This window comes from Durio zibethinus, chromosome 16, assembly GCF_047325235.1.
Source record: "Durio zibethinus cultivar Kanyao isolate XHJ-2024 chromosome 16, ASM4732523v1, whole genome shotgun sequence".
Lineage (NCBI taxonomy): Eukaryota > Viridiplantae > Streptophyta > Magnoliopsida > Malvales > Malvaceae > Durio > Durio zibethinus.
Window position 1 is genome coordinate 24,227,123 of NC_143177.1, and position 23,073 is coordinate 24,250,195.

The following is a 23,073-nucleotide window of genomic DNA, read 5'->3' on the forward strand; positions in this document are numbered from 1 at the left end:
GGCAAAGAAGCCTAGTCTTGCATTTTTATGAGTAAGGCATATGTTGATTATCTAGTTAAATTATAATTTGTTAATTAATTTATTTAATTATTAATAATATAATATTTTTTATAAATTTTATTATTTCTGAGATCACTATAGTTTCAAAAAAATTTGCTCTTATTTTTCTTTTATAAATATCTCCAAGCCCAAATAATTTGTAAAATTCATAATGGGACAAATGTCAAACCGAAGCCCAACTAGTAAGCCGAACTGGGTTTAAAATCCACCATGCCTGAAAAGTGGACCCCTTTTTATCACGACCAGGGGTCCATGATAACTTCAATACGAAAGCCCACCCCTTATCACACCCTTTTACTTTTTCTTACGTTACAGACAAACTTACCTAGAAAATACGAGAAAATGAGGGGGGGGGGGGGGGGGTGAAGCTTAAAGTGTTAGTGCATTCGTCCAGTGTCACGGCCACAACTTAAAAAGCAAGGATATATGACACCGATAGATAGCTACAAATATTTTATTAAATAAAAAATTAAATTTATTTTTAAAATCTTCAGAATAATATATTACAAACGTCAGCGTCTCTTAAAATTCCAATGATATAAGTTGATTGAAATATACAAAATCCAACAACTAATAACTTTAAAAATCAATATTGAAATACTTAAATCGAAAGGTTAAGCAATTTAAAAGATAAATGTTGATTTTTATATTTTCATATATAGGTATGTATATATATACATATATTTAAATAATTTATATTGTTTTAAAATATATAAAAATAAGAATATTTATACTTAAATATTTTATATTATTTTTTGGTGTTGATATTTTATATTATTTTAAAATATATAAAAGAAGATATAAAATTTCAAACATCTTCTTTTATAATATGAATAAAAAAATTAACAATTAATTGATTCAATCGATTAAATTTATCTTTTTAAAAAAAAAAATTTTAAATTTGAGTTTTGTTGATGATTATTTATTTGAGTTATCTTGAGTTTTGTTAATAATTATTTGTTTGAATTATTTTAAATGTACTATTTATAATTACTTAAACAAGAAGTTTTTTTTTGTTTATATATATTTAATAAATATAGAATAGATTTATTACTTATGTTTAGATTGTTATTGTTTAAACTTACTTTAATACGTGTATTGCATTTTATTTTGTTATGTATGTACGACATCCCTACACTGGAAAAAGAAGAGCGAAAGTCTACGTGGCACCTCATAAACCATTACCCGATAGCGACGGTTCAAGCGGAGAATGAATCCACGTTTTATTCTACACTACTCCTACTATTTCTTTATTTTTTTTTATTACTGTTATGTTAGAATCCAAAAAGAAAAAAGTTTTTTTTTTTTTTCTGAAAATATTTATGTATATAAATTATTTATATAATAAGAAGAAAATTTAGTATGACTTGTTCTCTTCTTTTCTTCTTCACTTAGGGTTGCAGGTTTTGGTTTCATCATCGAATTTCAATTTCGATTTCGTTAAAAACTAGACAAAGGCCTTGTTTCTCTGATTGTTAATTCTAGGGTTTTTGTTTTATTCGAGTGTGAATTTCTGTTTCTATTTTATAGGGTTTCGAGCAGGTGTTGTTTGGATGCAAGGAATAATCGGACCAGGAACTGTCTGATCTTTTCGTGGTGACCGTCTGATAATCAGGGGCGGTGGTCCCCTTTGTATGGAAACTCGGAGCCGGAAGCGGGCGGAGGCCTCCTCAGCTGCCCCTTCATCTTCTCCCTCTGGTCCCACCACTCGCTCTCACAAACGCGCTCGTCTCTCTTCCTCCTCTGCTGCCGCCGCCATCACGACTCGCTCTCGCACACCACGCGCTGCTGTTGCCTTAATGGACCCCACCACAACCGAGTCTTCTTCCGGTTCCCGCCGCGATCGTCGTGCCAGCAAAGCTAACCAAACCGCAACAAGTGACAGTCCGAATCTGGCCTCCAATAAAGGCAAAGAAAAGGAGCATGATCTAAGGATTCGCGAGAGAGAGAGAGATAGGGATAATATAGATAACAACAACAACAATTCTAATCATCCGGAGAGAAGCTTAGGGTTAAATATGGATACCTCCGGAGGCGATGAGGATGATAATGACGGCGAAGGCGGCGTGGGAATTTTCCACCAGAATGTGACGTCGGCAAGCAGCGCGTTACAAGGCTTGTTGAGGAAGCTTGGTGCCGGGCTTGATGATTTGCTGCCCTCATCGGCTATGGGCTCGGCGTCATCGTCTCATCAAAGCGGGAAGTTGAAGAAGATTCTGTCTGGATTGCGTGCCGATGGAGATGAAGGGAAGCAAGTGGACGCGTTGACACAGCTGTGCGAGATGCTTTCAATTGGGACTGAGGAGTCCTTGAGCACATTTTCTGTGGATTCGTTTGTTCCCGTGCTCGTTGGATTGCTTAATCACGAGAGTAACCCTGATATTATGCTGCTTGCGGCTAGGGCACTTACTCATTTGTGTGATGTGTTGCCTTCTTCTTGTGCTGCTGTGGTGCATTATGGTGCGGTGTCGTGTTTTTGTGCTAGGTTGCTTACTATAGAGTATATGGACTTGGCTGAACAGGTTGGTTTTGTTTTTTGGTTATATTGGAAATAATATATGATTAAAGGATATTATTAGAAAATGATTGTAATTGAATATGTGATTAAACGTGAACTTCCTTGAGTTGACTCAATTGCATCTTGCATGTCATTGTAAACTAGAGTTCGACTTGCTAATTATACTAGAATTGGGTCCAATTGACGTGAATGGAGATCAATTTGAGATAGTTGATTAAGCATTTTGCTGACAGCCTGTGTTAAGAAAATTTGCTTGTTTCTAACTAACCAATAAAAATTCACTGTTGTGGGATTTGCTCATACTAAAGTGTATACTACATTGTTCATAACTGTAGACTTGAATTAGAAAGTTCAAAATGATAGGTGTACTCTAGTCTGCATTCTTATCTTTCTGGTTGAAATGCTGGAAACAGTCTCTGCAAGCTTTAAAGAAGATATCTCAAGAAGACCCAACTGCCTGTTTGCGAGCTGGTGCTCTCATGGCAGTGCTTTCATACCTGGATTTCTTCTCTACTGGGGTTCAGGTAAATATTTTGTGAAAACTTTTTAGTCTTAATGATACATGGAGTGAAGAAAATTTCTTGCTTTATACAATCTTATGAGTTTGTTTCTTCTATTTAATCCCTTGTTTCAGCGAGTGGCACTATCTACTGCTGCAAATATGTGCAAGAAACTCCCTTCAGATGCAGCTGATTACGTCATGGAAGCTGTACCACTATTAACAAATCTTTTGCAGTATCATGATTCAAAGGTAACTTGAACGTCATATTAATGACAATTATTTAGTTGTAAAAATGACATTTAGTTTGTGTTAAAATTGTGTTACTTCTTCATCTTGTACATTTTGTTATGTTTGTAGGTGTTGGAGCATGCTTCTGTTTGTTTGACCCGCATAGCTGAAGCCTTTGCATCTTCCCCGGATAAATTAGACGAGCTATGCAATCATGGATTGGTTACTCAAGCTGCATCTCTCATATCCACAAGTAATTCTGGCGGTGGACAGGCATCTTTGAGCACACCAACATATACGGTGAATAGATGTTACTCCTTTTTTTTATCTGTATGCCAATGCATTTTATGTGCAACATCATGACATTTGGGTTTTTGAATCAGGGATTAATCCGACTGCTTTCAACGTGTGCAAGTGGGTCTCCTCTGGGAGCAAAAACTTTACTTCTGCTTGGAATCAGTGGCATACTTAAAGATATACTATCAGGTTCTGGCATTTTTGCTAATTCATCTGTTCCGCCAGCATTAAGCCGACCAGCTGAGCAGGTAATATTTTTAATTCAAGCCGAAGAGATGGTAGCTGTTGTTGCTTGTACCTGTGTACATGTCATATTTGTAGTTATATTAATACAAGCAGTGCCAAGGAAAATGGTATAACCCTCAAGACACAATGTATCCTAGTTTTAGATGGTTTATGTAAACCTTGCATGTCCATGCTTTTTTATTGCGGTTAAAAGTCGCTTGTTTTGAATATTTCTGTTTATTTCTTTCACTTTATTTTGTCATGGGCATAGTAATGGCTTATGCACATTACCCCTATTTGTTTGGTGGCCTTGTAATTCTTATCTTATCATATAGATTTTCGAGATTGTCAATCTGGCAAATGAGCTTCTTCCTCCATTGCCACAAGGAATTGTCTCCCTCCCTGCCAGCTCTAATATATTTGTTAAAGGATCTATCATGAAGAAGTCTTCTGCTAGCAGCGCTGGAAAGCTAGACAACACCAATGGAAATGCTCCTGAGGTTTCAGCCCGAGAGAAATTGTTGAATGATCAACCTGAACTTCTTCAGCAGTTTGGCATGGATCTCCTTCCTGTTCTCATACAGGTAAGTTTTCTTTGCAGATGGTAATTCTTTGGTTTTCTCTTGGTTTGTTGGTACTTAGGATCTCCTATCTTTTTGTCAAGCAGATCTATGGTTCCAGTGTCAATAGCCCTGTTCGCCACAAATGTCTCTCAGTTATTGGAAAACTTATGTACTTCAGCAGTACAGAGATGATTCAGAATCTTTTGAGCGTGACAAACATATCAAGGTATCCACCTTAAGTAAAACAGAGCAATTTACATCTTCATGCAACTTTTGGTTATAGAAACTTACTATGATGTTTGATCTTGTAGCTTCTTGGCTGGTGTTTTAGCATGGAAAGATCCATACGTCTTGGTTCCTTCCCTCCAAATTGCTGAGATCCTCATGGAAAAGCTTCCTGGAACCTTCTCCAAAATGTTTGTCAGAGAGGGTGTGGTTCATGCTGTGGACCAGCTTGTATTAATTGCTAATCAAAATACCACTCCTGCTCAAGCATCTTCTGTTGAAAAGGATAATGACTCTATATCTGGAACGTCATTGCGTTCCAGGCGTTACAGACGACGCAGTGGTAACTCAAATCCTGAAGGAAGTTCAGTGGAAGAGTCCAATAATCCAGCATCTGTAAATATTGGCTCACCTCCAAGTTCAGTTGAAATTCCTACAGCCAATTCCAATCTTCGTACTGCAGTAAGCGCATGTGCTAAAGCATTTAAAGATAAGTATTTCCCCTCTGATCCTGGGGCTGTTGAAGTTGGTGTAACAGATGATCTTTTACACTTAAAAAATCTTTGCATGAAGTTAAATGCTGGTGTTGATGATCAAAAGACTAAGGCAAAAGGAAAATCTAAGACTTCAGGGTCTCGATTGGCTGATTTTTCTGCTAGCAAGGAAGAGTATTTGATTGGGGTGATCTCTGAGATGCTAGCAGAGCTAAGCAAGGGGGATGGTGTATCCACTTTCGAGTTTAGTGGTAGTGGTGTTGTTGCAGCCTTGTTAAACTATTTTTCTTGTGGGCACTTCTCCAAAGAGAGAATTTCAGATGTAAACCTGCCAAAGCTTTGTCACCAAGCCCTTAAAAGATTCAAATCATTTATTGCTGTTGCACTTCCTTCAGGTATGGATGAAGGAAGTATTGCTCCTATGACTGTCCTGGTTCAGAAGCTTCAAAATGCTTTATCATCGGTAGAGCGTTTCCCTGTAGTTCTTAGCCACTCATCTAGGTCATCTGGTGGGAGTTCACGCCTCTCTTCTGGATTAAGTGCGTTATCTCAGCCTTTTAAGTTACGCCTCTGCCGAGCCCAAGGAGAGAAATCTCTTCGTGATTATTCTTCAAGTGTTGTCTTGATTGACCCGTTAGCAAGTCTAGCAGCTGTTGAAGGATTTCTTTGGCCGCGAGTTCAACGAGGTGAAACTGCTCAGAAACCCTCTATGTCTGTAGGAAATTCTGAGTCTGGGAATACACCTAGTGGCGCTGGTGCTTCTTCTCCATTTACCTCAGCTCCTGCTTTGACCACTCGGCGTCATTCTTCAAGGTCCAGATCATCTGTTAATATTGGAGATGTGGCCAGAAAGGAATCATCATCACGGGAGAAAAGCCCAAGTTCGTCCAAGGGCAAAGGTAAGGCTGTTTTGAAGCCTGCACAAGAGGAGTCAAGAGGCCCTCAAACAAGAAATGCTGCTCGTAGAAGAGCTTCTATGGATAAAGATTCTCCAATGAAGCCTGTAAATGGTGACTCTACTTCTGAGGTCTGCTTTTTCATCCGTAGATATGAATTATCACATGGCTGAGTTATTTGTATTCTATAAGCGCACATACCGAAGTCAGTTTAAATCGATGATCATTTGATTTGACATTAGACTCTATTTTTGGCTTGTGCTTTCCTTTCTGTTGTTTGCATGGAGCTGTGCCTTTTTTTTCCCCTATTTCCTGTTCCATGATGATCATTTTGTCCCCTTTTTTTGGTAGGATGAAGAATTGGATATGTCTGCTGTGGAGATTGATGATGCTTTGGTGATTGAAGATGATGATATTTCTGATGATGAAGATGATGATCATGATGATGTAAGTTATCTTGCGCCTTTATAAATGCAAAGACCTTTCTTGTTGATACTAAACTTCATTGAATCTTACTATTGCTTGATGGAACCGTTGTTCTTTCCCAGGTGCTCAGAGATGATTCTCTTCCTGTTTGCATGCCAGATAAAGTACAGGATGTTAAATTAGGTGATCCAGCTGAAGATGGCACACGTGCCCCAGCCGTAAGTGATAGCCAAACTAATGCAGCTTCAGGATCTAGCAGCAGAGCTGCTGCTGTTAGGGGTTTGGATGCTGATTTTAGGAGTGCTTATGGCTCAAGGGGTGCAATGTCATTTGCGGCTGCTGCCATGGCTGGGTTTGGATCTGCGAATGGTAGAGGTATTAGGGGAGGTAGAGATCGACAAGGACGACCTCCATTTGGCAGCTCTAATGAGCCTCCAAAGTTGATATTTACTGCTGGAGGTAAGCAGCTCAACAGGCATTTGACAATCTATCAGGCCATTCAAAGACAGCTTGTGTTGGAAGAGGACGATGATGAAAGAGATGCTGGTAGTGATTTTATATCTAGTGATGGAAGCAGGCTGTGGAGTGATATCTACACAATAACATATCAGAGGGCAGACAGTCAAGCTGACCGAACATCAGTAGGGGGATCAGGTTCTGCTACTGCATCTAAATCTGCTAAATCTGGTTCTTCCAACTCCAACTCTGATCCCCAAACTCATAGAATGTCACTTTTAGATAGCATCTTGCAAGGGGAACTTCCTTGTGATCTAGAAAGATCTAATCCTACTTACACTATATTGGCTCTGTTGCGTGTGTTAGACGGTTTGAATCAGCTTGCTCCTCGTTTGAGAGCTCAGATAGTTTCTGACAATTTTGCTGAGGGAAAAATTTTAAATGTGGATGAGTTGAGTATCGCCGGTTCTAGAGTTCCTTATGAGGAATTTATTAATAGTAAGCTTACTCCTAAACTGGCTCGGCAAATGCAGGATGCCCTTGCTCTTTGCAGTGGAAGTCTTCCTTCCTGGTGTTACCAGTTGACAAAGGCATGCCCTTTTTTATTTCCTTTTGAGACACGAAGGCAGTACTTTTATTCAACTGCCTTCGGGTTGTCTCGTGCATTATATCGTCTTCAGCAGCAGCAGGGTGCCGATGGGCATGGATCAACTAATGAAAGAGAGGTGAGGGTTGGAAGATTACAGCGGCAAAAGGTTCGTGTCTCCCGAAACAGCATTTTGGATTCTGCTGCAAAAGTAATGGAGATGTATTCTAGCCAAAAAGCCGTTCTTGAAGTTGAATATTTTGGAGAAGTTGGCACTGGATTGGGTCCGACCTTGGAGTTCTATACACTTTTAAGTCATGACTTGCAAAAGGTTGGACTTGGAATGTGGAGGTCGAATTCTACATGGGATAATTCATTAATGGAAATTGATGGAGATGAAGAGAAAAACGGAAAAACCGCTGGTTCTGCTACTGTTGAGGGAGATATGATCCAAGCTCCTCTGGGGTTGTTCCCTCGACCTTGGCCAGCAAATGCTGATGCTTCTGAAGGCAGCCAGTTTTTTAAAGTAATTGAATATTTCCGGCTGGTTGGGCGTGTGATGGCAAAAGCTCTTCAAGATGGACGGCTTTTAGACCTGCCTCTGTCAACATCATTTTATAAACTTGTGCTTGGTCAAGTAAGATGATTGGATTAGATTGCATATTTGAATACCTATAAAATTCCTATTATTGCCATAATGATCTTAGGACTTTTCTGGCTAAAGATGCATTTTATAATCCATTGCAGGAGCTTGATTTGCATGATATCATGTCTTTTGATGTTGAGCTTGGGAAAACTTTGCAAGAATTGCATCTTCTTGTTTGTAGAAAGCAATATTTAGAATCAATGGGTGGTGACAATAGTGATGTGATTGCTGATTTATGCTTCCGTGGGGCCCCGATAGAAGATCTCTGTTTGGATTTTACTCTTCCAGGCTATCCAGACTACATATTGAAGCCAGGGGATGAAACTGTATATCTTCAACTTCTCATTCTATTCCACCTGCCTTTTTTTGTCAATAGATTATTCTAACTTTGCGTTAAATATATCAGGTGGATATCAATAACTTAGAGGAATACATATCCTTGGTGGTTGATGCAACAGTCAAGACTGGAATTATGCGGCAAATGGAGGCATCTAGGGCTGGATTTAATCAGGTCAAGTTGCTTTCTTAATTCTGAGTTTTCTTGATTAACTACCAGTTGATGTTCATTGTGGATTTCCTTATTAATTCTTTGCGCGTAAGAGCTGCTTTTGGGATTCATTGCAATGTTAATAAATTTGTTATATAACAAGCAGGTTTTTGATATTGCATCCTTACAAATATTTACTCCCCACGAGTTGGACTATTTGCTGTGTGGTCGCAGAGAATTGTGGGAGGTACTGTGGCATTTGAATTGTGGGATAATATCGCTAACTTTTTGGATTAGAATTGGTTGTCAACTTTGATTTAACATTTAACTTCTAATTATGCAGGCTGAGACACTTGCGGATCACATAAAATTCGATCATGGGTATACCGCAAAGAGCCCTGCAATCATCAATGTGTGTTTCTTTCATAACACTGTCATTTAATTATTTTGAAATCTAACTACTGGTTTAATCCTTATTTGATCCATAATGATGTTTGATTTTGTGATTTCATAGTTACTTGAAATTATGGGAGAATTTACAGCAGAACAGCAGCGGGCCTTCTGCCAATTTGTTACTGGAGCGCCCAGACTTCCGCCTGGCGGTCTGGCAGTGCTGAATCCTAAGCTAACCATTGTTAGAAAGGTAACTGGAGTTTGATTGAAAAAGTTTCTATCAAAGTTTCTTCTCTTTTACATTAGTTGTTTTGATGTTGATATATGACATCCTGTAGTTGAAAAATTTTAAGATGATTTTGAAAGTCAGGTGGAAATGGTATTTACATATTGATTCATTTATGTCAAATTTTTAAAGCGCATCTGAAGATTGTCTTCATTACATGCATTGGCTCCACTGTTTATAAAATCGCTACTAAAGCAAGAATTGCACTTTGAATGCTATGGGAATGTTCTGGCATAGGGGAAGGCATCTTTTTATTTTACTTGTCTCTAAAAATAATCCTGTTATTCTTTCTATGGTGTATGGTTAACACAGCAATGGAATTTCTGTTAATGGTGTGTGTCTGGTCATTACTATTTTTAGCTTCACAGTAAATGTTTCATTCAGTTTAGCTGTGTCCAGAGCTCTTTTTTTTTCAGCATGTTCGTGATTCTAATACTTATCTGTCTGAATGCAGCATTCTTCTTCCCCAAGTGCTGCTGCTTCCAATGGAACTGGACCGTCAGAATCAGCAGATGATGACTTGCCCAGTGTCATGACTTGTGCTAATTACTTGAAGCTTCCCCCATATTCTACCAAGGTATGATTAGTATAGATTGATTTTTCATGATTATCCATATCACCTTTTGTATAATCTTTCCTCATTGACGACTGCTGCTATCTGAACAGGAAATTATGTATAAGAAATTGCTATATGCAATCAGCGAAGGGCAAGGATCTTTTGATTTATCATGAGTTCATAAGACTAACCAAAACAGACCCATGTATATTTGTTGAACAACACAATCTGGGTCAATTTTCTCACCTGCGATTGTTTTTGATGTTTCAAAGTGGCATATTATTTTGGCTCAAATAATGGCTTCTCTTCCCTGGTCTTCCATACCAGTGGCATTGGCAAGGTTCGTTACTACTTTAATGGTGGACGTCTGTTCAAACTTTCCTCCTAACCTTTTTTTAATTTGTGAACATTTTTGGTTTAACTTCTGATCAGGTGAATCGGGGGATTATAGCACAACGAAGAAATGAAATTGCAAGGAGTATTTTGTGAAGCACTGTTTCAGATGCTAGTGATTTGTATATAAATAGGAATTTTTTTTGTTGGTTTGACAATTTTATTGGCTGGCAAGATATATTTTACATACATGGCGTAAATTGCGGAAGGAAAATATGAATAAATGAAGAAATTGATGTTTATTTTCACTATCTTAGAAGGAAAAAAGGGTTTACATATTATAATATCATTCTCCTGTAGGACTCATCCTTCTGAAGCCAATAATTTCTTATCCTTAAATCTTCCCGAGTTATTACACAAAAAATCGTTTTTATCATTTCTTCCTCTTCCTCTTCTCTCAAGAGTAAAGACTAAAGACTTTCCTTTTTAAAGAATTTAGATTCCCTCTTACAAAAATCTTATTTACATCAATGGATAAGTTTTTGAGTTTCTTGAACATGTTCTTGACCTTTTTGATTCACTTTTCTGATGTCCTTTCTCATGTGCTATTTCGCCCAAATTCTCTTTTAAGAAAGTGTTCATGGATACCGGACTCTGCATAGAGTATGGTTGGAGACTGTCACTCCTCATTGGGCCCGTATTTCTTTGTGAGTGGATTCAATATGTTAGCAAAAGCCATGGCAGCAAATCAATCAGGGTTTGCATCGAATTTGATTTAACTTTTTTCAGATATTATATAATGTTATAAAAATTAAAAATTTGATTTAAATTTGAATAGTATTTTTATTTAATTTAAATTAAATTTTATTGGTTTGATTTGATTTATCGATTTTTAAATTTTTTTAAATGTTTATATATTATTTTAATATAAAATTTTATTACATTTAAATAAATTTTGATATAAAATTATTATTTTTATTTTATAAACATTTAAAATATATATAAAAACTAAAAAAATTATATAACTTGATTCGATTTGATTTTTTTTATTATTCACCTTTTAATTCAAAATTCGATTCAAATTTAATATATACATTTAATATCCGAATTTTATTTAAACTCAATAAAAAAAAATCAATTCAAATCAAATAATTTTTGAATTTTTCATTTTTTTTCTTACTCTTAACCAATCATTATGATTTGTGCTTTCATTAGTACAGTGAACCAAAAGTGAGGGTAAGGGTTCCAATGTATGTACTGAAATTGTTTTATTTGGAAAAAAATACGTTAGGACGTAGATGGATAGGTCTGGCTGGGTGGATCCAACAAATTCTTTTGAAAACCAAAAACCTAGTGCAAAAAGCCTTTGGTAATTGGTGAGTTTGGCTACTCTTGTCTACTCTTGTCTCCAAAGAAAAATCCTTTTGAAAATAACCAATGCAAAATGGCTACTTCTTTTTCTTTTTTTTTTTTGGCTTTTTTGTTTGCTTAAATGGAATATTAGAATAATAAGAAAAAGAAAATTGCACAGTCATCCCGTTGGAAATTTATTGTTGAGAAATACAATGAACGTTGAATAATAATTTTGACTTGTCCTAGAAATTAATTGTCTCAGCTTAATTCAAGCCATTGGTCTAACGTTTCCGAGCACACTTCACTTGGACGGCTAAAGCCTTCTTCATATCTGGACATGCATCATTTTGATTTTCAAACAGGACAGTGTCCAGAGGAATTTGGCAGTTGGTTTTTCCCAAGCAAAACTGTTCAAACACCAAAGAGCAATTTAGTAACATAAAGCATTATTGTAACAGTAATTAAGTATTTGTAAATAAACGACATGTAGAAAGCGAGATTTACCTTTTCAGCAACGTCCTTGGATACGGGAGACGTGCAATTTCCAACAAAGAAGCCTCCACAAGCACCAAAAGGATCACCAAAGCTCGCAAACTCTACGGCAACGATTCGTTTCTGGTCCGGACATGTCAGTTCAGCCTTTGGTTTCAAGTCATTCACCTTGGCTCGGAGATTACCACCTTTGCTTTCAAATAACCTCACTGATGGTGGATGATATTCGGTTACATAACTGCAGATTGTATCCCTATCAACTAATAGGATCTCAACATCTTTAGGATCACCTTGCTCTTCCTCAAATATAACAATGAGATTCTGCCTTGGCTTCAGGTAGGATCTTGGGATTTGGTACCTGAATTAGATGTACAAATGAAGTGGATTTATTTTAGTTTGATTTTTACTGATGATGATGCAGATTTCTTTCTAGTTATATAGTTCAGTGATCATGGTTTACATACTCGGATTGAGTAGGCTGTTGAAGAGGAGAGAGGTAAGACATCCAATATCGGCCAATGCTTTTTCCATTGATCCAGACCATCCCTTTCCCCATACCAGTCATCCTGATGGCAATTGGGTTTTCTCCTTCAGGTGCAACAAAAAATCCCTGTGGTATCAGGCATATGTCATTGTCAACCATTTGTGTTTTAGACATGAATATATATATATATATATATATATTTGTACATCTAGAAAGAATTTTTCTACCATAAAATTTCCCAGGAATTACCTTGTACCATGTTAAAGCTCCTCCTCCGCCACTAGGCTTTCTCCACTGTACTGTCTTTGAGCCTTTCTTGGTATATATTTGTTTCTTTTCTCCATCCAGTCCAACCTGAAAAGAGGCACCAAATCTGTTTCATCAACTATTATTTGCGTGGAACTTACTATAGAAAGTCAAAATCCATTGATACCTGATGCCACCAGCCATTTAATGATATGTCAAGTGTGCCGGTGTTCAAACCTAGGATGTTGACAGAACGAGGACCAGCATATCTACGCTCCATGTAGGCTCCGCTATCCTTAATCAATAAAGAAAATCTAATCAGTAGCTGTTCTAAATTTCGTTCAAGTCCAAAAGTGCTTAAGTTGCAGAACTGCAGCAGCCTTACTGGAAGTCCAACTAAAACCCCCAAGAGAATAATTTGGTTAGTCCCTTCCTCGAACTTTGCAGGTTTCTCAAAGACAAAGCTCTTCTCAACTTTGCTCCCATGTGCAGTGCCTGAGAAACAACAGTAAGATTAGATAAACATATAACTATGAAAAAGAAGTTTTCAAAGCTATATGAACCTGAATCAATGTCTGATCCTCTCTGTATGCATGCTGAACTTACCTATGTATTCACCATTTACAAAGGCATGGAGTCCATGGCCAAGACTTGCAACCCGTAAAACTGGGAAGATTTCTTTTTTCATTGGTAAGTCACGTTGACCCAATGTAATGCTGCAACAAGAATTTCATAGACAAGTCAAATTTCAATATCCTTCTCTAGCAGATAAAATCAATTAAATGTTCTAAAGTTTTATCTTACCTTGTTGAGTACCAAGCGTAGTCCGTTGTATCTTTGGTCAATTCATAAAGCTCCCATGGTTCCTTGGACCAAAATCCAAATTCTGTAGGAGGGACTTCCTTGTACATCTTCCAGTTAAAGTTCCTGTTTGCAATTGCTCATCTTACAAAATTTCTTGAGTTATGTTGTGCTGTGATCTGTGTTAAATATCAGAAGATAAGTTAAGCGGCAATAAAGCACAAGGCAGCTTGTAGTTATTAGAAGTGGAGATATCAGACATAAAAGGGTCAGGAATTTACCATTTGAGTGTTGTAAACCACGGTCTTGCAGTCAGGGAGGATACTAATGGAGCGAGCTGGCAGGCCATATTCATTACCCCTGAAACGGATTGTTTGTGCTTTCTTGGTGTCATTGTTGGCCAAGAAAGCAGCACAGTTTGAAGTTCCTGGTTGCTCCCAGATTCGAACCTGCATTGCACAATAGCTGAACTCTTGGAAACCATATCGATTTCTCTGACTGAATCCACCTAATTAGTCTTATATACAGGCTTACCTCTTGGTCTGGACCCAACTTTCGGACAACAGGAGACCCCCAAAACAGAGCCTTCTTGCACAAATTTAGGGCCCTGTGAACGTCCTTGAGGTGACCCCATTTTGGGTCCCTTGGTAAACCTACAGCATTTACAGCATGTGAAATTGGTTGTATAGAGGACTTCAATCCACAGATCATCAGATAAAAATATTCTTAATCCTACCATATTCATCAAGAGGGGCTTCATCATAGTATCGAGTTGTTGTAAAAGCTGCGCTTGTTCTGCCATAATTTGTGCCACCATGGTACTGCAAACACACAAAAAAAAAAAAGGAAAAAACAGTGAGCTATGTCTAAAAAGAGTGCCAATTAAGATACTAATTGAACTCGGAGAAGACAGCCAACTATCTTGTAGTAGTTCTCCAGAGTTCCGTTTTTGGAGAAGAATCGAGCAACCGAGTATGCCAAATCTTCAGCTGATCTTTGAGATGGTGGATCCCCGAATACTCTATACCTGAATTGTTTAAAACACATTGAGACAGCCACAGCATTAGTGTCATGAGCCACCCTTGTATAGGGCCATGAGCGGGACTTAGGTTGCCATGAGCCACTCATGTATAGGGACATGGCCGGGTAGATCCCTTGTGCTAGGAAAAGTGTCCCCATTTCAAACATTGTAACGGTTACTGGTAGCATAGCTCTAAAAGTTCTAAGGCTCTTTAGGGGGAGTGAGCCGGCAGCGTAGTGTTGGGCTGTCTCATCAGGTGCTATGCGAGCTTAGGCCACCCACCAAGGGCTGCCCCCCTGGCCCTGGTGATGGTGGGAGGTCCCGATGTATGATTCCCATTTATAATATAATTCCCCGATTGAATGCCCGATTGTTGCCTCGATGTGTTTTTTTCTTTCTCGATGTGAATGTGCCTTGTTGTATGTATGCTTGAGATTGACCTCGATATATTGTGCCTTATTGTGAATGCTTGAGACTAACCATGGTTTATAGTTATTTGTTCAGATCTCGATCTATTGAAGGCTGACTTGGGTGGAAGCGTCCATTCAAGTGCCACACGGGCTAGTGCTTGTTGAGAGAAAGCTTAGTCAGTGACACGTGGTATCAGAGCACGGTTGAGAAGTGCTAGAGAAATGGATGAGATGGCCACAAGTGGTGGACCGGATCATCAACAGAGAATTGAGGAACTAGAAGCCGCGGTGGCCGCAATGAAAACTCATATGGTGACAAAAGACCGAGTGAGGGAGATCGAGACAACCCAGCGAGAGTTGTCCGATACTCTCCACAATGTGAGCGAAGAGGCTAGAGATGCCTTGAACATTCTCTAAAAGGAGTTTGAGGAGCTTAGGGCCCAGGTGAGCATCCTACAAATGGCTGTGGCCAGATCGGGTTCAAGCTCGATGGACAGGGGACAAAGGCCCAAGGTGCCGGAGCCTCGATGCTATGAGGGGGCAAGGGATGCTAAGGAACTTGAGAACTTCTTGTTTGACATGGAACAATACTTTCGAGCTGTACACACAAGTTCAAAGGAAGACAAGGTGACAATGACATCGATGTACCTCGCAGGGGATGCCAAGTTGTGGTGGCGCTCCAAGTTTATCGATGACGAGTGCCTGATTAAGACTTGGATGGATCTGAAGCGAGAGCTGAAAAACCAATTTTTTTCGGAGAATGTGGAGTATATGGCTCGAAAGAGACTTCGAGAGTTGGTGTAAACCGGAACGATGCGAGAGTTCGTAAGGAACTTTTCTACCTTGATGTTAGATATTCGGGACATGTTCGAAAAAGACAAGATGTTCTATTTTCTTGAGGGCCTCAAGCCATGGGCGAGGACAGAGCTACAAAGGCAGAAAGTGCAAGATGTGGCCACGGCCATGGTTGCAGCGGAACGTCTTCATGATTACAATGATGGCTCCCTAAAACGGAAAAATCCTTCATCAATTGGCAGTAGCTTTAACCTTGGGAGTGGAGGAAAGATGACTAGGTTGGACCGACCCTTCAGTGGGGGATCAGACAGGAGGTCCTTTGGGCGAGATAGCACCTAGCCCAAGACAAACAACGCAGGGATTTTCAGGCCCAGACAACTGCTAGCTTGCTTTCTTTACAAGGGACCGTATCGAATGGCTGAATGCCCGCACCGAGGAGCCCTTAATGCCTTAAGAACCTCATCCCAAGAGTCCGTAAAAGCGCCAGAGAGCGTTGAAGAAGATGAAGAGGAGCCAGCCAGGATGGGCTCAATAAGGTTCCTCAGTGCCCTCCGCACCCAATTGAACACTATAAAGAAAGAGCAAAGTAGAGGCTTGATGTACGTGAACTTGACGATCAATGGGAAAGCCACCAAGACCATGGTGGATACGGGTGCAATCGACACATTCATCACACCAGAAGAAGCAAAAAGGTGTGGTCTTCAGATTAGTAAAGACTGTGGGCGAATGAAGGTGGTCAATTCGCCAGCCTTTGCGATTAGTGGAAGCTTGAAAAGTGTGACAACCCGATTGGGGCCATGGGAAGGGAAGGTAGACTTCACAGTATCCCCTATGGATGACTTTGATGTCGTTCTCGGATTGGACTTCATGACATTGGCTCAGACGATCATTATCCCCGCTGCTAGCTGCTTGTTGTTCTTAGGGGAACACCCATATGTGGTGCTAGCCAATATCTTGCCAAAGAGTGGGAAGAAAATGATTTCGGTTTTGCAATTCAAGAAGGGGTAAAGAGAGGGGAACCCTCGTTTGTGGCCATGCCGATCTACAAAGAAGGGTCGAAAGTAGAACCAATACTCGATGGCATAAAGAAAGTGTTGGAAGAATTCGGAGAGGTGATGCCAGAGATGTTGCCTAAGGTTCTACCCCCTCGACGAGCAGTGGACCACGAAATTGAGCTCATCCCAGGAGCAAAACCCCCTGCTAGAGCTCCCTATCGCATGGCCCCGCCAGAGTTGGTCGAGCTGAGAAAACAGTTAGATGAGCTTCTACAAGCCGGGTTCATCCGACCTTCAAAGGCTCCTTTCGGAGCGCCAGTGCTATTCCAGAAGAAGCATGATGAGAGTTTGCGCTTATGTGTTGACTACAGGACCCTGAACAAAGTCACCGTAAGAAACAAATATCCTATCCCGCTTATAGCCAACTTATTTGATCAATTGAACCGGGCCAAGTATTTCTCCAAACTGGACCTGAGATCTGGATACCATCAGGTCAGAATCGTTGAGGGAGATGAGCTAAAGACCACTTATGTAACACGATATGACGCATTTGAATTTCTTGTTATGCCCTTTGGACTAACTAATGCTCATGCCACATTTTGTACATTGATGAATCAGGTGTTCCATGACTACCTTGACAAATTTATAGTCATTTATTTAGACGATATAGTGGTGTACAGCTCTACCTTGGAAGAACATCAAGAACACCTATGCCGGGTTTTTGAAAGGCTGCAGGACCACCAGTTATATGTAAAAAGGGAGAAATGCACGTTTGCTCAGACCCAAATCCACTTTCTCGGTCACATTATCGAACGTGGCCACATTCGAATGGACATGAAAAAGGTTAGGGCCATTAAAAAGTGGACTACACCAAAGAATGTTAGTGAACTCCGCTCATTTTTGGGACTAGCCAACTATTATAGAAGGTTTGTGGAAGGGTACTCTCACAAGACCACGGCCCTCATGGAGTTACTGAAGAAGGAGCATAAATGGTGTTGGACCAACGAGTGCCAAGAGGCCTTTGAAAGATTGAAAGATGCTATCATGAAAGATCCCATCTTAGCTCTTCTCGATATTGAAAAGCCTTTTGAAGTTCAGACGAATGCTTCAGATTTTGCTATTGGAGGTGTGCTTTTACAACAACATCACCCGATAGCATTTGAAAGTAGAAAGCTAAGCGAAGCAGAGAGGAAATATACGACCCAGGAAAAAGAGCTCCTGGCGGTGGTTCATTGCTTGAGGGCCTGGCGACATTACTTGTTGGGTTCACACTTTGTCGTGAAGACGGACAATGCAGCCGTTAGTCACTTTCTCACCCAACCAAGGCTTACGGTAAAACAAGCTAGGTGGCAGGAATTCTTAGCGGAGTTCGACTTTCACTTTGAGCATACCACTGGAAAGACCAATCAAGTGGCGGATGCATTGAGCAGGCGACCAGAGTTGGCGGCCCTCAGAAGAATGGCCCCAATGGCAACCAGTAGAGCCACTACGGACATTCATAAGTTGATTGGAGATCATCTAGAGAAGGACCCGCAAGCTTGTGCCATCTTGAAGCTAGTGGAAGAAGGGAAATCCAAATACTTCTGGTAAGAAAATGATGTCTTGTGGACCAAGGGGCCGCGAGTATTTGTGCCGAGAGCAGGAGGGCTGAGACAGATGCTAATGAGGGAATGCCATGACACCCTATGGGCGGGACACCCAGGCTGGCAACGCACTTTAACGTTACTGAAACAAGGATACTATTGGCCCCACATGCGACAAGATGTGATGGACTACACGAAGACTTACCTCATTTGCCAATAAGACAAAGTCGAAAAGAGGAAACCTACGGGCATGCTGGAACCATTACCAGTACCCACCAAACCATGGGAAAGCATCTCCTTCGATTTCATTTCGAGCCTACCCAAGGTTGGGGATCTTGGAACTATCTTGGTGGTAATTGATCGGTTTTCCAAGTATGCCACATTCATCCCCGCTCACAAGTATTGTACAGCAGAAGAGACAGCTCGACTATTGTTCAAACATGTGATCAAATATTGGGGCCTTCTTCAAAACATCGTCAGTGATAGAGATCCGAGATTCACGGGATCCTTTTGGAGGGAACTTTTTAAGATTTTGGGGTCCCAACTCAACATCTCTTCGAGCTACCATCCTCAAACTGATGGCCAAATGGAACGTTTCAATGGATTGTTGGAGGAATATTTGAGGCACTTTGTCCAAGCCAACCAAAAAGACTGGCCTTCATTGTTGGACGTTGCTCAACTCTGCTTCAATTCCAACAAGAGCTCTTCCACTAACAAGAGCCCATTTGAGGTGGTCACTGGACAACTACCAAGACTACCCCACACTTCCTTGGAACAATATGGAGGAAAGAATCCGAGAGCTTTCAACTTCAGCAAGGAGTGGAAACAAAACACAGAGATTGCACAAGCTTACCTGGAGAAGGCATCAAAGCGGATGAAGAAATGGGCAGACAAGAATCGCAGAGCTCAGCAATTCCAAGTTGGTGATTTGGTTTTGGTCTGACTAGTTCCAGAATAAACCAGGTTCTTAAGAAAGAGAGATCGTAGACTGGTGCGCAAATATGAAGGTCCAGTAAGGGTCATTTCCAAGGTGGGGAACGCTTCTTACAAAATCGACCCACTGAAGTGGATGAAGGTGCACCCAGTATTTCATGTAAGCAACCTGAAGCCTTTCCATGCAGATCCTACAGATATTAGCCGAAGGGAGCCAACCAGAGCCGCCATCACCATGAAGCCACCCTCAGAGCGTCGAGTCGAAGAGATCTTAGCTGACAGGGAAACCAAGATATCTCGAAGACTAGTTCGAGAATACTTAGTGAAGTGGGAGGGCTTAAGACTAGAAAAAATCAGCTGGGAGAGAGAACACGACCTCCAGAGATTTCAAAGGAAGATTGAAGAATTTCAAGCCAGCAAGTCGACGAGGACGTCGATAGAATAGGTGGGGGAGGATGTCATGAGCCACCCTTGTATAGGGCCATGACCGGGACTTAGGTTGCCATGAGCCACCCATGTATAGGGCCATGGCCGGGTAGATCCCTTGTGCTAGGAAAAGTGTCCCCATTTCAAACATTGTAACGGTTACTGGTAGCATAGCTCTAAAAGTTCTAAGGCTCTTTAAGGGGGGTGAGCTGGCAGCGTAGTGTTGGGCTGTCTCACCGGGTGCTATGCGAGCTTAGGCCACCCACCAAGGGCTGCCCCCCTGGCCCTGGTGATGGTGGGAGGTCCCGATGTATGATTCCCATTTATAATATAATTCCCCGATTGAATGCCCGATTGTTGCCTCGATGTGAATGTGCCTTGTTGTGTGTATGCTTGAGATTGACTTCGATATATTGTGCCTTATTGTGAATGCTTGAGACTAAACATGGTTTATGGTTATTTGTTCAGATCTCGATCTATTGAAGGCTGATTTGGGTGGAAGCGTCCATTCAATGCCACACGGGCTAGTGCTTGTTGAGAGAAAGCTTAGTCAGTGACAATTAGCCTATATACACACAACTTACTCGAATTTTCGAGTGAACATCTTCTATAATGTCATGCTTACTGTGCAGTCCAGTTCTCAGTCCACAGATATGGCTTGTTGGGCCTATTTGGACCTGTAAAAGTATCTCCACAGTGTCTTCCATTGCATGTATTGATCTTGACGACGAAGTTTTTGCAAGATTTTCTATTACAAATTGATGTTTGGTCTCTTCAAAGCAAAGAAAATCAAAGAATTTACCAGGTAAACTTACAATTGGATCAGGGGCATCTCTCTGCTTGCACATGATCCATGGGACTCCTGTATCCAAGCCAACGGCCATTTTTCCTGCCCATTGAACATAATTGTCTCCGAGTTCTCTGAATGCTAATTGAATAGTGTTGTATTCATTCTCGATCTGTCACATTTCTCAGACGTCAAACGTATTGATATAGGTATTAGGAGGAGAAGAGTGTATCAACCAAACCTGTGATAAAATGATAGGGCCTCCTTGTGAAGCAAACAGCTTCTCCTCCTTCATTTTGTCAATAATCATGGTAATGAACTTTTTCATGTGGTACTGCAAAAGGTAAAATTTTGCTCAAATCAAATCTTGAATCATTTGTATAGAAACCTTCACCAAGTCGCATCCACTATATTAGATTGGAGAAGACACATTACCTTGAATGGTTCATTATCAGAACGAAATGTGATGTTGGGGACCTCTCTTAGCCAATATGGTAATCCTCTGAAGTTCACATTGAAAAACTCCATTGATAAGCAGATAGATGGAGAAAAAGAGACTTTGAAGAAATGAGGATTCAATAAAAATAGAAAGAAATTTCAATCTTTACCCATGGTTCCATTCAGCTTGGATGAACGGGCCAACCCTGAGAGTTACATACATTTTATGCTGCCCAATCATCTTGATGAACTTCACCAAGTCATATTCTCCTTCAAAATTGAACTGGCCCTGAACTGGCTCATGACCGTTCCAGAAAACATACGTCTGAATCACGTTCAGACCTCCTTGTTTAGCTTTTGTGAGGAGGTTGGCCCAGGCCTGAGTAACGTCACTTGAGAAATTAGCTCTACATTGCATCCATTAAAATCAAAGGTCCCTGATAAATTAAGTAATCAACTTGACAATGCATATACACACAAAAACCATACATCGGGGGTGCTACGAGGGTAATGAATGGAGCCCGAAAAGAGAAGCTCTCTTTTGCCATTGACAATCACAGACCTTCCATCATATGTCACGCCCTGGTTGGCATTTTGTTCAACCTCATTGTCATCCCCATCGTCATCATCCTTCTTGTCATGTGCAAAGCTGGAGGTAACCAGCAAGGTCGACAAAAAGGCTATCAACAGTACACGGCCTGATATTACCATTGCTATTTCAGTAAACTTTTTTGATCCAAAGGAAAAAAATCTTTGTGGAAACCAGAAATAATCGAGCCGTCTTTGGGGAGCCTCTACCTTACAGGAGAGATGCAGGGGAAGCTCAAATGACAAGACTTGGGAAGACAATGATATAGGGGAAAGACACGGTGAATGTATGGTCTCGGAGGAATTGGGGATTTGTGTTGTGACATTACTATTTTTAACCTTTGGTTGTTACTGACTTCCGAATCCTGTCGAGGAAATTTGCTATTCCTGAAAGAATTTGAACTTAGAAGGAGAGGGGCAGAGTCAAAGGTCTTGGTAAATCTGTTGCAATGATGTGGCAATTTGTTTCGTGTAAAATATTATATTTATATTATATCATATTTTACATAAAAATTATATATTAAAATTTGAGTTAATAAAAATATATAAAATATAATTTTTTGATCTCATTAAATTTATTTATAATTTTTTTTTAAATTTTAAGTCATTATTTTTATATTTTTTTTTATATTATATTATCATGATGTATAGGACAAAAATGTTTGTGGCAAATTTTTTTGTTTTTTTTACTTGGAATGTGATGGAGAGAAAATATATTATTAATATAAAGTCTATATTTAACTTAATTTATCATTTAAAAAAGTTAATTAATTTATACTATATTTTTTAAAAAAATCTAACATGTCAATATGATAATTTAAAATAAATATAATGACATCATAAAAAGGACATAAAAGTAATATAAATTAAAATTTTAACAAAAATTATATATAAATTTAATAAAAAATATATATTTAATATTTTTTATATTGACGCAATTGTAACATATAATTTTTATATAAAATAAAATATGAATACACGAATTATTAATATTTTACATGACATAAATTTATAAATTGTTATATTTATTAATAGATTTGAATTTAAATTTTTACATTTATAATTTTTTTCTTAATCTAAAACTACAATTTTTTTTATAAAAAATATATATTATTAATGTTACGAAATTTGTAAATATATATTTTTCGGAGATTATTTAGATGACATAAAAAAAGGTTATCCTCAGAGTCAAAATAATGAGAAAAAAAAAAGTGATGGAGTAATAGTTAAGTAAAACGCTGCGTTTGTCTTGGGCTAAATGAAGTTGCGGCCAACGGCGGACCTCTTATTTCCCTCCAAAACGTCTTTCAAGACTCCCTCCAGAATACCATAAAACCCTGCATTTGTTTTCATGGATTCTTTTTCCCAATCATCTCATTTCATTTGATAAAAAGAGAGCTTCAAAATCGTTTCTTTTACTTTGAAAAGACCACTGAATTTCTTTTACTTAAACAAGATTTACCGATGACAAGTCTTCTCTCTCTTCAAAACAGGGTCTGGGAAACGCCTTCAGCTTCCCCTTCAAATCTCCACTCTCATTCCCC

General features: G+C 39.4%; 1 protein-coding gene and 1 pseudogene across 4 annotated transcripts; one reads left to right on the plus strand and one right to left on the minus strand.

Moving 5' to 3' along the window:
* The first annotated feature begins 1,204 nt into the window (after positions 1 to 1,204).
* LOC111297903 (E3 ubiquitin-protein ligase UPL3-like) lies at positions 1,205 to 10,485 on the plus strand. Of its 3 annotated transcripts, none has more exons than XM_089745591.1 (19): positions 1,205 to 1,280; positions 1,591 to 2,582; positions 2,992 to 3,102; positions 3,213 to 3,329; positions 3,438 to 3,608; positions 3,692 to 3,853; positions 4,166 to 4,414; positions 4,498 to 4,619; positions 4,705 to 6,139; positions 6,360 to 6,455; positions 6,557 to 8,113; positions 8,224 to 8,448; positions 8,529 to 8,633; positions 8,776 to 8,856; positions 8,953 to 9,021; positions 9,124 to 9,252; positions 9,743 to 9,865; positions 9,955 to 10,184; positions 10,277 to 10,485. In XM_089745591.1, the coding sequence occupies exons 2-18, from the start codon at positions 1,695 to 1,697 to the stop codon at positions 10,018 to 10,020; spliced, it is 5,706 nt and encodes a 1,901-aa protein (XP_089601717.1). In that variant the 5' UTR covers positions 1,205 to 1,280; positions 1,591 to 1,694; the 3' UTR covers positions 10,021 to 10,184; positions 10,277 to 10,485. The 3 variants fall into 3 exon arrangements, with proteins under 3 accessions (XP_089601717.1, XP_089601716.1, XP_089601715.1); XM_089745590.1 differs by lacking the exon at positions 1,205 to 1,280 and adding an exon at positions 1,430 to 1,463; XM_089745589.1 differs by lacking the exon at positions 1,205 to 1,280 and having other exon boundaries at positions 1,430 to 2,582.
* Positions 10,486 to 11,240: 755 nt separating this feature from the next.
* Positions 11,241 to 21,982, minus strand: LOC111298744 (beta-galactosidase 13-like; annotated as a pseudogene). The gene is made up of 18 exons (XR_016328792.1): positions 21,431 to 21,982; positions 21,112 to 21,320; positions 20,939 to 21,005; positions 20,745 to 20,837; positions 20,532 to 20,675; positions 20,342 to 20,436; positions 14,472 to 14,580; positions 14,290 to 14,374; positions 14,088 to 14,206; positions 13,835 to 14,002; positions 13,557 to 13,732; positions 13,359 to 13,468; positions 13,138 to 13,247; positions 12,940 to 13,047; positions 12,756 to 12,860; positions 12,487 to 12,632; positions 12,035 to 12,380; positions 11,241 to 11,937 (listed from the first exon to the last, which is right to left on the minus strand). The product of XR_016328792.1 is annotated as a beta-galactosidase 13-like (transcript).
* Positions 21,983 to 23,073: the final 1,091 nt, after the last annotated feature.